The 16,439-nt window shown below is 40.1% G+C and overlaps 1 protein-coding gene across 1 annotated transcript; it reads right to left on the reverse strand.

Moving 5' to 3' along the window:
* LOC134499529 (dual specificity phosphatase 29) lies at positions 1–14,805 on the reverse strand. Its single transcript, XM_063306219.1, has 4 exons — positions 14,718–14,805; positions 5,560–5,777; positions 1,482–1,702; positions 1–300 (listed from the first exon to the last, which is right to left on the reverse strand). The coding sequence occupies exons 2-4, from the start codon at positions 5,733–5,735 to the stop codon at positions 50–52; spliced, it is 648 nt and encodes a 215-aa protein (XP_063162289.1). The 5' UTR covers positions 5,736–5,777; positions 14,718–14,805; the 3' UTR covers positions 1–49.
* Positions 14,806–16,439: the final 1,634 nt, after the last annotated feature.

Below are 16,439 nucleotides of genomic sequence, written 5' to 3' on the forward strand. Positions count from 1 at the left end.
TACTCCTTGATTATTTTGTAGCTACTTATTTTCCAAGAAACAGGGAATGTTAAATCTTCGTGCTGGCCCCCTTCTCTCTGCTGGGGTTAATCCTGTTGGTGCCATTTTTTCTTTCCAAGGCCAGCTTTATGTCCAGTTCTCTGAGCTGCTTCAGGAACCCACGGTTGGGGAGGATGCATCTGTGCTTGAGCACCTGATCTATAGCATCAACCACTGTCATGTGCTTGTAAATCATCAGGTAGGCCAAGACCAAGGCTGCTGAGCGGCTGCGCCCCATGGCACAGTGGACCAGGATCTTGTCTGCAAACATTAAAAAAACAGAGAGAGACAAAGAGAGATGGAGAAACCACTCAGATCTGGCATCAGAGACTTTGCCTTTGTGCCAACATGCTGTTGGGCAGTATACAGACATACAGCTCTCAACGGGTGGTATGTGGAAGTTGAATCTCACAGGATCTCAATGGTGATTTTCTTTTCTTTTTTAAGGAATCCAATATAATGCTGCTCCACAGGTTTTAAGATCCATAAGAACAAGTGCTCTTGAATTCAGTGAAGTGAATAGGCAAACAGGCATTGAAACAAGCCACCTTTCAGTGGCATAAATGGTAGTCTAGATGTAGCTCATGCTTATGGAGAGAGAGAGAGAAATTACACGTTCCTATAGACCAGTGTTTCTCAACTGTGGCAACTTTCAGATGTGTGGACTTCAACTCCCAGAATTCCCCTAGCTGGGCAATTCTGGGAGTTGAAGTCCACACATCTGAAAGATGCCAAGGTTGAGAAACACTGCTATAGACAGAATGGAGAAAAATGCCCTCCAAATCTCAGCCCTGAAGGTCTGTTGTCATAAACTAGGAACATGCTCCTGTTTGTCTTGTACAGTACTGTTAAGACTTTAAGAGATGTAAAAGACAACCTAATTTTCTAACCATAGAAGTCAAACAGAACAGGGGTGGGGAATTTATTGGCCATCACCTAAAAGTCACCTGGAGTCACCTTGACTTTTCTGAACCCCCGTGCAGAAGCCCCTGGTCTCACTACAGGCCTGGGAGGTGGGACATAGGTGAAAATGAGTGGTACAGTCCAACACAAGATGGCCTGTACTGATTACAGCTTCTTCACCCAGAAAGTGTCTACAGTGGGCAGTTTTCAAAAACTGAGTGCTGGGGTTTAGATATGTGTGAGAGCTTTGCCACTTGTTTAACAGAAAGCCTTGCTCTTTAGTTCTCAGGATGTTGAAACAGATTCCAGATATTTCTCTGAATATCCTTACCCGGATAGATTGATATCTGAACTGTTCATTTTTAAGAGGGACAGTCCCAGCTGGGTAGGGGCTATTTGACTGTAGCTTTCCAAGAATCTGGCGGCACAGCAGGTGCAAACCATTTTTTTCCTACAGATTCCTCCAGTCAGAAGTGTAAGAAAATATCAGTGCAGGGTGAACTTGCACATCAGTCCCTTGCAAGCAAATGTAGGCTTACTGGTCTCATTCTGGAGGGCTTTATCAATGAACTCTGCAGCAGAGTAGAAGAACTGGCTCAGATTGAAGGTGGGGAGGTCATCTGCCTCCACTCCATAGTACTCGATGGCCATGTCATTGTAGTAGTTGGGCCCCGTATCCACATTCCATCGTCCATGGGCTGCATTGAGGACGTGGGTGAAGCCAGCTTTCTCAAGGCTGTACCGGTCAAGTGCAGTTTTTCTGTGGTCAAAGCAGAAAAGGCTTTTGACAAGGCTCTGAGAAATGCTATCCTTTCATTCTTGCAACATCACATTATCAGCAGCTAATGATCATAGACAACTCTCATTTCACGTCTTCTCACTTAATAGCCCTAAATATACTTACTTCTATTTTAGAATGGGTAGCCCGTGCAATTGACTTGAATTTTGTATGAGGAAGCCAAATATGTTTCTACTTTTAAAAAGAAGAAACACAGGGTGACAATGAACAGTGGCAGAGCCTTTAATGTTATATGGTATTCCAAAGGAATGTATATATGGGGGGCAGTGGCTGGACAAGAACATACCTGTTAGGAGGCTAAATACATTACATGGCAGATCTATTTACGCTTCTCGGTTCTATAATCATCTTGACTCTAACTTAATGGCCGCTACCAGTTTCTTTGTTAAGTTGGAAAATCAAGTGTGAATCCAGTTTATCTGAAGCCTTCTTAAAACATACCAGAATACAAAACTTGAGGTAGAACTGGACGTTTCAAGGGGTATGAAGTGAAACTATCCCCTTTAGATGAAGACTATAGATCTCTTGATGTAATCCAAAATTGCATTTGCCATGTTTGCAGCTACATCAGCTTGCTGACCCATTTGCTTTGAAAATATTTACAATTCCAAGACCCCTTCTGATGTACAATTGGAAAGAATACCCCATCTTAAGGTTTTGCATTTGATTTCTTTTTCATAAATGAAGAACATTGCTTTATTTTGTAAATGTTCATTTGATTTCTATCTAACTTTTCTACATAGAAGGTATACCATTCTTTGCCCATTTATCTAGTCAATCAAGATTATTCTGAATTTTCTGTCTTCTATGGTGTTATCTATTCCAAGGCAGCTTTGAATTATTTGCAGATTTAAGAAGTATTTCTCCCCAACTCCTCCTGTAAGTCATTACTACAAACAATGAAAAGAAAAGAGTCCAGAGTGAGCTCTCTGGAACCCCACTCAACATTTTTTTCTTCCTCGTAGAAACCACCATTTTTTTCCCCTTTTTAAATCTTGAAAATTAAAGATCATGCATATTAACACACATTTCCACATTGACAGTCTGTAGCTCAGCTTTGTTAAATGAAAGTCAGCATCAAGTCCTTTATACCGCACATAAAATGCATTGACTAAATTCACTGGCTTTCCCCGTTGAGTATTCAGGGTCCAGTGACACTGTGCAAAAAGTGCAAATGCAATTAACCTTCCAGCCTGCTCCTATTTTATTAATTTTACTGTACTGTCTTATTAGTATTAATTTTAATAATTTTATTTTATTAATATTGTCCTCCCTGTTGAGATTCTTTTAGTATTACTGATCTTGGATCATAACAATACATTTGATCTTTGAGTGTTCTGTAAATTCATTTAAACTAGAGAGTGGAATATACGTGGAAGGCCTCTTAGAAAACTTCTTTTTAATCACATTTATATTGTTCTAAATGCTCAGAACACTTCTAAACTACCTGCACAGATCTTTTATTTGCAGTCAAAAAGGGGATACAATGTTAAGCCCCAATTGTTCTCCTTTTCTAGGGTATTAGTGGGACCTGTGGCATTAAATATAATTTACTCCAAACTATAAAGTAATCTGACAGATTTTGAATTCATGTATTATTGAAATGAGATTAAGACTAGAGATTTCTGGTATGTCTATGGAATATATTACCCCCATAGAGTAAAATCTTACCCTCTGCTCCTCTCTACTGTAATTCCATTATTATTTTCAAGATTAATTATTCAGGCAAGAGATCCTAACCCCAAATTAAAAAGACAGGGAAAAAGAATATGCTACTCAGTGTATACTTTGACATAAATTTAATCAAGGAATGGGCACATTATTACTAATCACCTGCAATTCAAGGGTTTAATAAATCATAACAAACCAAAATTTTAAAAAAGTCAAAATGTCTAAGAAACCCTATCAAAGGCTGCTGAGTTCTGTTGATTTTAATTAAAACAAGAACATCTGTCAAACATCTGATATCAAGAGTTTGATGGCCCTGTAGAAAACCAGCCTGAACTGGATATATGGTAGTTGGAAGAAAATTCTGTAATCTACTGGCTAGAGTACCTGTTAAATGTTAGCATCTATATTTAACAAGAAATAGGTCTAGAATATAGTAGAACACATAGTAGTTCTACTATATAACATATAGTACACATAGCAGAATCCTTGCATAGCTTATGAACTGTTCTGATATTTGCATCATTAAGACCACAAGATTTATTTTAAAAAAGCTTCAACTATTTGTCTCTAAAAAACCAATCAATATATTTTTATTGGGAAACCATCACAGCCAGGAGTCTTTCTTGATTTTATAGATGTAACTGTGGTGTAATAAGAGAATCATAGAATTATTGAGTTGGAAGGGAACACACAGATTATGCAGTGCAGTCCCACTGCAGTGTGCAGGAAAACCAATTAAACCATCCTTGGGATCTGGCTGTCCAGCTTGTTCTTAAAAGCACCCAGAGATCTATCATCTGTTGATGAAAGCTGTTTGCTTTTAGGAATAATATGACTTTCCAGCAAAAAAAAAAAAATCAACTGTTGTCACCAACCCTTTAACATTCCATGTTGCAAAGAAGACTGCCACGATATATTATTAATATTAAGAACAGTGAGCAAGAAAAATGATATATATACCATATCTGTTCCTAGTATATCTGAACAATATTGAAATATAGTTCAAAAAGTGAGAAAAATAAAATGATAAATAAAAAATAACACAGTGGTGAAATTAAAAATAAAACTCTAAACCCCAAATGGGGATAGTCGAACATTACTCAGTGCATCCATGCTACTATCTACACTAGTCAATAAAACAATCAGGGCTTTGTTATCAATATTAGATGAATCAATAGAAAAGGTAAAGGAAAGAAAGTTTAATGAAATTTTGTTGAAGGTCAATTGAGGGAAGGCAGAAAAGAAAGGAGAGAAAAAAAGAATTTATTTATAAATATATACATTTAATTTATAAATTTTCATTTATGGGGAACTCCAGTTCATAATCTTTCCCGGTAGCCAATGTCATACTGATTGAATTAGCAAACTTGCAAATAAGAATCAGAGCTGTAGAGAGGATCTACATGGGGTCTAGAAGTCTCATTCTTGAAATGCAAGCACATGTTCACATTTATTCTTCTAGTATAAAACTGACTAGTAGGCATGGAAATTGACAACAAGGAAGTAAGATGGGACTGACTGAAAAAAGCTGCTTGTGAAATTGATCAGAATGTGGGGCAGGGGATGGTTGACACATCTCTGCTTTCCTCACCAAAAGCAATGATAGGCTGCAAAGGGCTGATTATGATAAAGATGATTGATGGGTGGATGGATGGATGGATGGATGGATGGATGGATGGATGGATAGAAGAGAGAGAGAGATGATAGATATAGATAGACAGACAGACAGACAGACAGACAGATAGATAGATAGATAGATAGATGATGGAGATGAATGATAGATTTGTGTGTGTGTGTGTGTGTGTGTGAATATGCAGGACCAAAGAGGACAATTTTTCTATCTGTGCCTTAATGGTTCATAGAAGTGTATCTAATATACCTTACCAAACTCAGAACCAAGGGGTCTCAGGTGTCTGTTTGTGTGTGTATGTCAAAAAATCCGAGATGGTGGCCACAACCATGCAATCCAAGCCCCATCCCTTTTTTATATGTGTGGCATGTACAAAAATGATCAGGGCTTTGATCCCATAGTCACAGCTGCCGCCTGGACTCTTTGAACCCTGACACAAACATCCCTGCCGCAAAGGTACAATGATGGCAAGCATGAACATCTCTTTGCTCATATGAGGCCTTTTGGCACCACTTACTCATCTCCTATGTAGAGGTTGGGCCAGACTTCATTAACATGCGTGTATTTGGGGCTACCTTTCCAGAAGAGCCTTTCCAAATCAAATGCTCCAGGAGTACAATAGTCACTCTCAGGGTCTACTTTAACTGCTTTGTAAGCACTTATTTTTCCAGATTTCAGAGCAGGGGAAGACATCTGGTCTGAAGAGTCTAAGGTTGGCACGTAGAAAACCAGAGCCTGTAATAAACAACAAGCAAAAGGTGAGACTGGTGGGAAATGTACAGGCACATAGAGTTTCTGAGTGGGTCACTATCCCTGTCTTACCTTAGAATAGGCCCACTTAGGCTGGGAAGAAGCTGTTTGTACGCTAATGATTGGATGCAGTGAAAAGGGCTTCCTTTGAGTTGTGAAAAGGTTTGCCCATTCTAAGGGAGGACAATTCTGATCAAAGAAATATTCCCTTCTCTCTCAGTTGGCTTAGCTTTCCTTTAGGCCCTCAAACTGGCTATGCTCAGGGATTCAATCAGAGGGAAGTCATTTCAAGAGTTCCACTGAACACGACTCAATTACAGCTGGAGTAGGTGTAGAACATGGGCTAGAAGGATCAGTTACTGAATACTACCTATAATGTATACAGGATACACTTTTGTGTTGCATGCTTAGGATTGTTAAATTACTTTGATCAGAATATGGGAGAGAGGCATCATGTATCACCGGACAGGTAACTCAGAAACTGTAGTCATGCAACCTGCTAAGATCCATTGTCAAAACTTCTGTACTGCACGTATTATACGATTAAATTGGGAAGTCTGCTTGCTTTGATTTCTTCTTCCTCCTGTAGCTTTTCACACCCTGTTCGGCACTGTTCAAGAAAATTTGCAGACCTACTGATGGGGATGTCTCCAAGGACTCCTTCAGCCATGTGTTCATTTCTTGTTCTCTTTACAGGGAGTCCCAGACAACTTTTGGCCATCATATCTTGACGAAATTCCTTGACAGCATGATTTCTAGTTGTCACTTCTCCTTTTCTGACCTTTATTTGGATAATTCCTCCTGGATTGTCCAATTCTGGGTCTCTACTGGCACCATCCATCTCTTCTTGCATTTGAAAAAATGGTATTAAGTTCTTTCCTACGTGTGTGTGTAAATATACAGTATATTCATTTTTATTTGTTTTTGTCTGTATCTGGCTGTTGGCCTTATAGCCATAATAAAGGTTTGATTTCATTTAACATGTGACACATGTGTGACACAGACAAAGAAGGGGCAGGGTTTTGATCACAGTTGTGGCCACCACATTAACTTTCTTGGCCCATCCTGGGGATGCCCCTGTTTGGGGGTGTTGCAAAATATTTCTTATGAACCACAGGGAAGAAATTCTTCCAATAGGGGCAAAGGTTGAGGGCGGGCATTCATTATAAAGGCCTATATGGCACAGGGCCTGGTTACTTGAGGGTTGTCTGTCACCTATAGAATCTTGGTGGCTGATTCAATCCTGCAGGTTCGGTGAGCTTTGGGTTCCTTTAATTAAACAATGTCATCTATTGGGACCCTGGAAGTGCGCCTTCTGTGTAGTAGTTCCTGCCTTCTGGAAAGAGGTTCCTCCTGAGATCTGGATGGCTCCACTCTGTGGCTGTTTAGAAGGTCCATGAAGACCTGGCTCTTCACCCAGGGCTTTGGCGAGGGACAGTGAGATCCCTTGCTTCATCATGCTTGCCATCTTTTATCTTTAACTTCTATGTTTTATTGATTTGATTGTAATTAATTTGTTTGTTGTGAGCCGCCCAGGATTGTTGAGAGTTGGGTGGCTTACAAGTTTAATAAATTATTATTATTATTATTATTAATTCTCTGGGGCTCAAGAGAACAAATTGCAGCTCCTTCTGTCTTCATTAAAATCCCTTTTAAGATCCATCTTTGTGCAAGGATGGGTTTTAATGCCAAGAAAGAAGGGGCTCCTTCTATTTCAGACCCTAAGCTGTGAAAGAGTGCCCTTGTTCTCCTTGCCCAATAAGATCTCTGGCTAGGACTAACCCTCCCCGCTTAGTTCTGCCAAAGGACTCAACCTGGGGTTTGCTTAATAGAATGTCCATTGTTAGACAGTTCAACTGGCAAAGCGACCCTGAATTTCTGCGGCAATGTACAGTACAAGGAGATACATGAAAACAGTTAATGTAATGGAGTTAGCATGCCGGTTACCTTTTTAGAAACTTGACAGAGTCTGGTAGTCAACTAGAAGAGGAGATTTTGCCTAATAAACGTCTTTGGACCAAAAGCTTGGCTGACTCTCCCCAGCTCTTAGGCAGGAATGAACAGGGTTTCCCAGGCCAAGTCAGGGGCTACGATGCTTTCCAGGTGTTTTTTACACCCAGATTCAAAAGCCATAAATTCAACAGCAGATCTCGGAATCTTGATGAAAGCCATTGAGATAGACTAGGCTTCTAGGGGTAGCAAGGTTGTATTCTTGAGTGGCCTCTATTAATTTCAGGAGGGCACTGTAAAGGGTAACTCTGCTGGTGGATTGGGTCCCTAATTCTTGCAATCCAGAAACAGGCTCTGTTTGCCAGTTAGACCCATCCAGGTGGGAGAGGAAAAAAAGAGTCATAATGGTGACAGCCGCCGCAGGAACGAAACCCCACATTTTTTTTTTAAAAAGGACACTGCTTGGATCATGCAGTCATGGCCACCATCTTGGTTTTCTTGACCCTCCACATATGGACCTGCAATCTGCTGTATTGAAATAATAATTCAAATAACAATAATACATTTTAAACAAACAGCGGAGATCTTAACAGAAGTTATATACTGTTGCCTCAAAACTCAGGCACCCCGAGTTCACAATACCATAGCTAACAATAGTATACTATTGTTATAGTATTGTTATTGCGCTAGGTGAGAGCCTTACCTGGAGCTCGAGGTTTCTGTAAGCCGTGGATATCAGCATTTGGCAAGCTGACTAGACTTTTTCTTTGGCAACTATACTATACTATAGTATCCTGTCCAAGCTGACTTAATAAAGGCGGGAGGATGATTTAAAGTGTTTCAGATGCCATTACTAATTGTTTCAAATGCTTTGGCAGAAAGGAGGAATAAATCCAGACAATAAATAACAATTATTACAGTTATTATTACTATTTGATTTTTATACTTCTGTTCTTCTCTAGGAGTCCAGGGTCATGCATAAAAAGAATGAAAATACTTGAGCAGCAATCAAATCACCTATCCTCAGACAAAATGTTGAAAATGCAAGAAGTAAAATGAAGTTGATTTTTGAAAGATGCTCCTTCCTGTAAATGCTTGGGAAGGAAAGGCATTAATAAAAACAAGAGGAATTAAATGGCAGAGAAGAAAAACACAGCAGTAAGAGAACAGAAATGACACGCTTTGAAAACTTTTCAAAAAGGATATAAGGATTGTACATGGGAGTAATTTATAGATAATAATATATCTCTGCTAAGTTTTTGTATGAATGACAAAAGATATTTATCTCCAGATACAAAATCTATTGAAATGGCAGAGTAGGTTGTACTGAAGTATCATTGCTACATATGCCAAAGAGCATGGAGTGCAATAATGTTTTTTAAAAAAGCAAATGTAGTCATAGAATCATTATACTGAGCCAAAACTGAACTCTAATGTGGGGAAAATACATTCTCCTCAAATCACTGAACAGTTCCTAAAATTAAAGAGCTAAAAGAAAATGAATGGATGGATTACTACAGCTATTCTCAACAGGATGATTCAACATAAATTAACATTATGGCAAAAAGATTAAGTGTCTCATTGGAATGAATTATTGAGTTTTAGGACACTGTAATATATTCTTACTTCTAAACTGGAGGACAATGACTTGAACAAATTTTGATCCAAGTTGTAAGTGGATGGAAAAGTTTCAGAAAGTTCAGTGAAGCCCTATTTCCTTTCAGACAAGAGGGTTCTTCAAAATAGAAAGATTAGCTTAAAAGCTGCGAGAGGGAGTCCAGAGGATCAGATTCCTTCAGGGAACCTATTCATTTCAAACCATTAGAGATGATCAGTTAAACAGGATTCCAATGTAAATAAAAAAAACCAACCCGGTATAGTTAAACCACAGAGTCATAAATTATACTACAGGCTAGGAGACCATTGAAAATCAAAACCAATGTTTGAATTTAAATATATTAAAAACAGGAAACTAACAAGAGACATCTGCTGAAGAATAAAGGACTGTAAAATATTAAAGAAAAGCAGAGGTTGAAAATTAATTCCTCTTCCTTGCAAAGGATATTGCCAAAAGAGATGTTCCCAAACCATAGTTTGCACAATAAGTTGTAGCATCTCCTCTAATTTTTTTTTAGATATTTTAGAATTTTATGTGTTTCTCTTTTTATCCTAATTAATTGTGATTTTGTTTTATTTGCTGATCTATGACTGAATAAAGATTGATTGATGATTTTATTTTATTTTTTGCAAGATTCTTATATCCTGCCTTTGTTTTAGGTAATCTCCAGGCGGCATACATACCTAATGCTCTCACCTCCTATCTTCCCCATGAAAAGAGTCCTGTGGGGTGGGGTGGGGTGGGCTGAGAGAGGGACTGGCCCAAAGTCACCCAGCTGGCTTTCACCTGGGCCTAAGTTTCTAGCCCAGCAGCTTAGCCACTACATGATGCACAGAAGGGCAAATCATGACAAAGAAAGCATGCAATATATAAAGAATCAACCCATTTCAAAACATATACCTTTGGATAAGTTTTCCTAACTTTGGGAAGTTAAAGGTTCAGAACACTTTTGTTTGCTATATTGTTACTTTGCAGAAATGCCCATTAGGGAATTTTCTGAAAGAACCTTTAAAATCAAATTTCATTCCTCAGTGGCTTGCTTACATCCTTGAATCATCTGGAGTAATCTGTACAGTTAGTTCTTGCACAGTTGGTTCTCACTGTCTGCTCACCCCATTTGAGGAATGCCTTCCCCAGAGATGCTGGCTTACAGGTGAGGCTCTTTTATCCCCTGGCTTCTCAGTATTAAATCTAAGAAACAGGCTTGGGCTTGACCCAAATGAAAGATGCCCACCGGCCAATTAAGCCCATTGGCATGAAACAGAAAGCAGAATCAAGTTTTGACCTGATCTTCCTCAGGTCTAGTAGATTAATGGCTAATAACCCAGAAAGGAAGTAGATGTTTTGTCAATAGGTTCTTATGACCAATTACGATAGTTGGCAGACTTTCTTCCAAGAATTAAACTTAAGTGTAAGAAAAGGTGTGAAAACTGGCAGCATATTTCTAACGAAAGCTAAAATTGGGGGTGCAGTCTTGTCCCTGGAGACCCAGGTGTGGCCATTTCCTTAAGGGTGGGGGGTGGCCTCAAGATGGTGATGGGTGAGCTGCTCTGAAGCTATGCTCTCTGTTTCGTTCTTTCAACTTGCTATTTATTTATTTATTTAACAAATGCATTCAATTTTTCATTTTTATATACTTTTAATTTTCCTTAAAGGTTTTCTTCTTTTTTCTACCCTGTACCCTAAGACAAAGATAATAGCTTTCATTCATTGCTGTCACCAGAAGTGAGATACTAACACAGACTTCTGATGGTTTGATTTCTGTCTCCATCTTGCAGTGAAATCTGCTGGAATTTCCACAAGCATTTCCTCCCTTGCTTAAAAGATGTAATACCTTCTTTAAAGAAAAATGGGAGGACTGCCCCCCCTTTAATTATTGCTTAGAACCATGATGTATGGATGTGCAGATCTGCTGATACCAACATATACTGTAGGTGAAAGAGACAAGGAAGGCTGATGCTTAAAGTGATTTAGTAGCTCTGTGGTTGCCAATACAGAGCCATAGCAGCTCCACAGCATTTTTGCATGGTGTGTTGTTTTATGCCCACATTCTAATAGGCAAATTACAATATATCATTATCTTAATTGCAACAGACACTTCAGCTATTATTCGATGTACCATAAGCACCGGCACAGCTAATGGGTGAGGAGCCCTTCGGTGGCCCTCTCGTCACTAAACTATTCTTTGTACCAGGAATGAACGTATAATTAGCATTGATGCAACTTCTTACCCATGGGAGTAGAGGCCTCTGTGGGTGGTTAGAAAAATCAAGATGGTGGCCATGATGGCATGATCAAAGCTCCACTCCTTGCATGGGAAAAAAGGGTGAGGCTTTGATCACCCAGTTGTGACCACCATCTTGACTCTTCTGAACCTCTCCAATTGTTGCACTGAAGGGAATATTTTGGGGATGGGGGTGGTGGAAAGGGACTGTCCACTTCCACCATGTCTCTGATCTGGATTACCTACTATAAAAGGGAAGAAGGACACAAGAGCAAGCCATGTACCTCACAGAAAATGTAGCTCTGATTAACTACCCATTCTCCAGTCTCCTTTGATTGCAGGAAGGGGAGGAAAGTGCAATATGTGGTGTTTTTCTTTGCTTTGGACAGGAGTCCTGAACTTTTAACAGCTGATCCAACTTGCAGGTAAGGCTAAAACTCTGCAGATGATCCCTTTTCATCCCAGCACATCATCTGAATGTCTGCTTTGCTGGAGGTTTGGCAAATCCAGCATGCCTCATGTAAATTAAGTTGTCCCACAAGGCAATTCTGAGGAAGCTGTTTGTTTGCCACTCCCACTTACTCTTTCTCTCTCTTTCCCTCTTGTCTACCCAAGGGAGGCAGCATGGATGCTGCTCTCTTCCTCAGGGCCATGTGCTCGGGCCTTGATGAGGGATTCTGCCCCTGTCTTCCACACAGCTCTTGGCAGCTGTAGGGCTGAGAGTTTAGGGCAAACTATGTAATTAGTAAGAAAAGAAGAACAAAGGAACTTCATCTTTTTCCACCAAGATGGGTGTAGCAGAAGCAACAAAGAATAAAGTCAGTAAGCTTCTTTTTACTTCTTAACCTAATCTGTCTAAGCGTGTCATTCTTTATGCTTGGGAGGGCTGAGTGTGTAAGAGCAATAACCTGTGTTTCTCTGGCATGCTCATTGAAGCTATCTAAGATAATTTTCTTTTTCTGTGCCAGCTTCTCAGCTGTGTTATAAGCTCCGCTCCATTTCAGTGGTTCTAGCAGGCTGCTGAATCTGGCTTCATGCTTGGCATTCGGGAGCACAGATGAAATGACTCCCAAGCAATGATTTATACTGTGACATTGGATTTTACCCATTTTCTCCTCAGATAACTGTCCCTGCCCAGATTAGCCTCCTCTGGGGCCCAGGACAGGTCTCTTGGTTCTCCAGACTGAAGAACAGTGAGCATTACAAAGGCCAGAGTAATGATTTAGGTCAGTGTTTCTCTATCTTGTCAACTTTAAGCTGTGTGGACTTCAACTCCCAGAATTCCCCAGCCAGCAAGCTGCCTGGGGAATTCTAGGAGTTGAAATCCACACAGCTTGAAGTTGACAAGGTTGAGAAACACTGATTTAGGGCATCAAGAAATTTTCTTCTGGATCAGATAATTTTGGAAAGGTCTGTTCCAGAACGTCCTCCAGATGCTGCTCAGTGCTGTCCACGAGTCCATGATTAAAAAGAGAAAGGACAGAGGAGGGAAGCTATAGGACAAGGTGAGTCTTCTCCTCTGCTAGAAACACAAACCAGAAGGCATGTTTAGCTAAAGAAAATTACAGTGAGAACTTCTGGCTGGGGCAAATAAAGTATTGTGTCTGATTGTGGGTTGAGCCATGGACTGTTAAACTGCCCATTGTACCCCCCCATGGCATTTGGCACTCATAATCCCAATTGTCAGACACTTTAGTTGTCTTCCTGTTGTGAAACCTAACTTGGGCAACCACGAAAAAGTTGTCCAGTTTTTAGCAAGAGTTGTGGCCTGCAGAAGTCAGCTGGTACTCTCTTTTCATTATTAATTCTTTCAGGTTTGTTTTTTTTCCATATTTTAAATTTTGTACCTGGGACTGTAATTAAAGAAAGGAAAGAAGCCTAAATAACTTGGTGACTCAGGCTGTCCATGCCTTGGAAGGGGAGGGTGGGAACTCTCTGTATGTTCCCAAAATCTGCTTGGGAGTCTATTCATTCTTTAAATGGAGAGAGGGGGATGCCCAGAATGTTTGCTTTGCTTTTAAAACTTGCGCATATCAAGTCAGCTCTGGAACCCACATGTTTAAAAGCAAAATGTATTGTCAAGCTGCCATCCTTCCAAAAGGCTGGAGAGATTTTAAAAGGATATTTTGTAGATCCTAACGGCCTCTCGGAAGAAACGTCGTGGCTTTCTTCTGACCTAATACTTGTGAGGAACTGCAAAAAGTATTTGGCTTGTCTTTGGACTGAAAAAAATGCCTTTGATCAAACTATGCAATGCATGGAAAAGCTTGGTACAAATTATTTCATGGAATGGGGTGGCTCTTCTATAAATTTCTCATGAAATGCAAATCAGGGCATCTATACAGAATTAGAAATGGGGTGGGGGTGGGGGAGGAAGAATCAGTGGTTGAAATAGATAACTAAAAAATCTGCCTGGATTGATTCTTGCCGGTTTAATGGAGGACATTACAAATAGAAACATGTGAATTTCTTATGGTCTCAGGTATTATGCAAGTTACTTGTCCTGGAAAGAGAAAACTGTTTTAGAACTGACCCAGACCTACCTCTTTTCATACAGAATTCCTGAATCCCTTCCGTCTGCAGTTTTTTTCTACCCACTGTTATATTTTCCAAGACACATTTCTTAAGGAGGGGTGGGGTCACACTTGCTCTTTGCTGCCAGCCCAAGGAGCTAATTTGAAAATTAGCTTGGCTTGGATTGCTCGGCAAATGGCGTTGCAATTTCCAGAGGGGCAGACACACACAACCCGTTTATGGAAGAAGTGTAGTTAAAGAAAGAAAACAGTGATGGAGGACTAAGGTAGAGAAAGAAGATAGCTAAAGATGACACCCCCCAAACAGGTTTAAGAGCCTCCCAACAATACTCTGAATCTTAACTATGAAAAGGTGCAGCTGATAGGATGAAAATGTAGCTCATATTTTGGAATGTAGATGACCTCATTTTATCTCCTGCAAATGACTACCTCATGTCTCTCTGGCTCATGCCTTACAATTGTTTTAAAAAGTCCCCCCGTTGCTTTGATAGGTCGCCGAGGTCTCTCTTGGCCCACTTTTCCAGCCTAGAATTTTAAAGGGAGAGGACCGTCGCTTTGGCAAAGCAAGTCCCGCATTCGCGTGGCTTGGCTTGGCTTACCTGCAAGCTTATCCAGGAGTTGTAGATCGCGCAGATCTCCAGAGTGTGAAGGGACGACAAAGGGAATCTTACCAACTTTGAAACTGGCATCTATTTTTAGAGCAGGATTTGCTGACTGACCTTGTGTGATATCACTCAAAGGGAAGAATCTTTACATCTGCTACTAAAACTATTCCCTGATGTGACCTGAAACCGTTGGCCTCGACAGTCGGCAATTAGGCTCCAGAAGCAGATTGTGCTTTGCCACACAGACACCGTGAAGGATCTCCGGGGGCTTAAAAGGGCATCTGGGTGCAGAACCAATCCTCAGGTCAGAGGCCTGCCCAGTTGTCCCTTTTATGGGGCAAACAAATCCCAACCCTCGGGAAATCAACTTGAGCCTAAATTAGCTGTAATATGGAAGGTGCTCCTCGCTGGACTAGGTTCCGTTCACTTCCCTTTTCTCTTCGTTTTTGGTCTACTCATTCCAATGGGAACATGAGAAGATGCCTTACAATGCCAGACATCAGATAACCCACTGAGTAAATTATTTGCTTTTGGCTTAGGGTTTTGTGTCAAACTAGTCAATGTGGTTTACAGTTCATGGCTCAGCAAATTGCAGTAACTCAGTCAGCTGTATATTATTCAATAAAACACAATTAAACAACCATGGCTGGTTTCTGATACAGCCATCTGGCACAGTAATGTTATTTGGCCTGGAAGCTGGTCCCAGGATTTTGGTCAAAGAGTTCCCCTAACCCTTCTACTTGCTCTTTTGAACTGGGGGTGCCATTCTCAGAAGCTCAATGCATTTTCCCAACTTGTCTAGGTTATGAGTTAGAATAGTACAGCAGTAGTAACAATACAGACTTGGAAGGAGCAATTAAATTAAAATTCCTGTTCACTTCAGGAATCCTACTGATTTGTGTGTCTGTGTGTGTAGATGTCAGCCTTCCCAGGTAGATCAGACAGGAAACACAGCCAGATGAGCTAATTCTACTTTATTGTAAGGCTACATTAACAGAATCTTGCACGTCTGAAAGTGCAAATCTCCCACCATCTCTTTTTACGGCCTGAGAAGTTAGGGATGTTCCTTTCGCTTCCTGTTATGCAGCTGCAGGCTATGCCCCCTCTTATCTGATCGTTCCCCACCCCGCCCTGTCTCCCAAGGTCATTCCCACATACCATTACAGTAGAAGACTGTTTTCCCTTTGTTCCCACCCTTTCCTCATAATTAACTTCCTGTTTAAATAGTAAATATATCAAGAAACATTACTAAACATGTTTTGTGCTGTGGAGTGAGATGCAAGTCTAGGATACCAAATATACTTAAAAGCAGAGATCAGGGCCTAGAATTGTATTCAAACATTTTCGGAAACACCAGAAACATCATTTGTGAAAAAGAATTTAGCATCAAGATAGATATCTTGAGAGCAATGCCTATGTTGATCCCACTTAAACATTCTAAAGAGATCTTAAATGGTTTAATGCTTAACGCTTTAAATGGCTTGAAAACAATGTGGTTATTACCAGAAGTCAGTGTGGATTTGTCAAAAACAAATTCTGTAGGTTAACCTTACCTCATTTTTGATATGGTTACTTTGTTAATAAATAATGGGAGTGCTGTAGACATAATATAACTTGATTTCAGCCAGCATTTGACATCTGAATCCCCCATGATATTCTCAGCGGCAAGATAATATGTGCTAGATGTCATCATGATGAAGTGAAAACATACTGTAG

Source organism: Candoia aspera, chromosome 6, assembly GCF_035149785.1.
Source record: "Candoia aspera isolate rCanAsp1 chromosome 6, rCanAsp1.hap2, whole genome shotgun sequence".
Lineage (NCBI taxonomy): Eukaryota > Metazoa > Chordata > Lepidosauria > Squamata > Boidae > Candoia > Candoia aspera.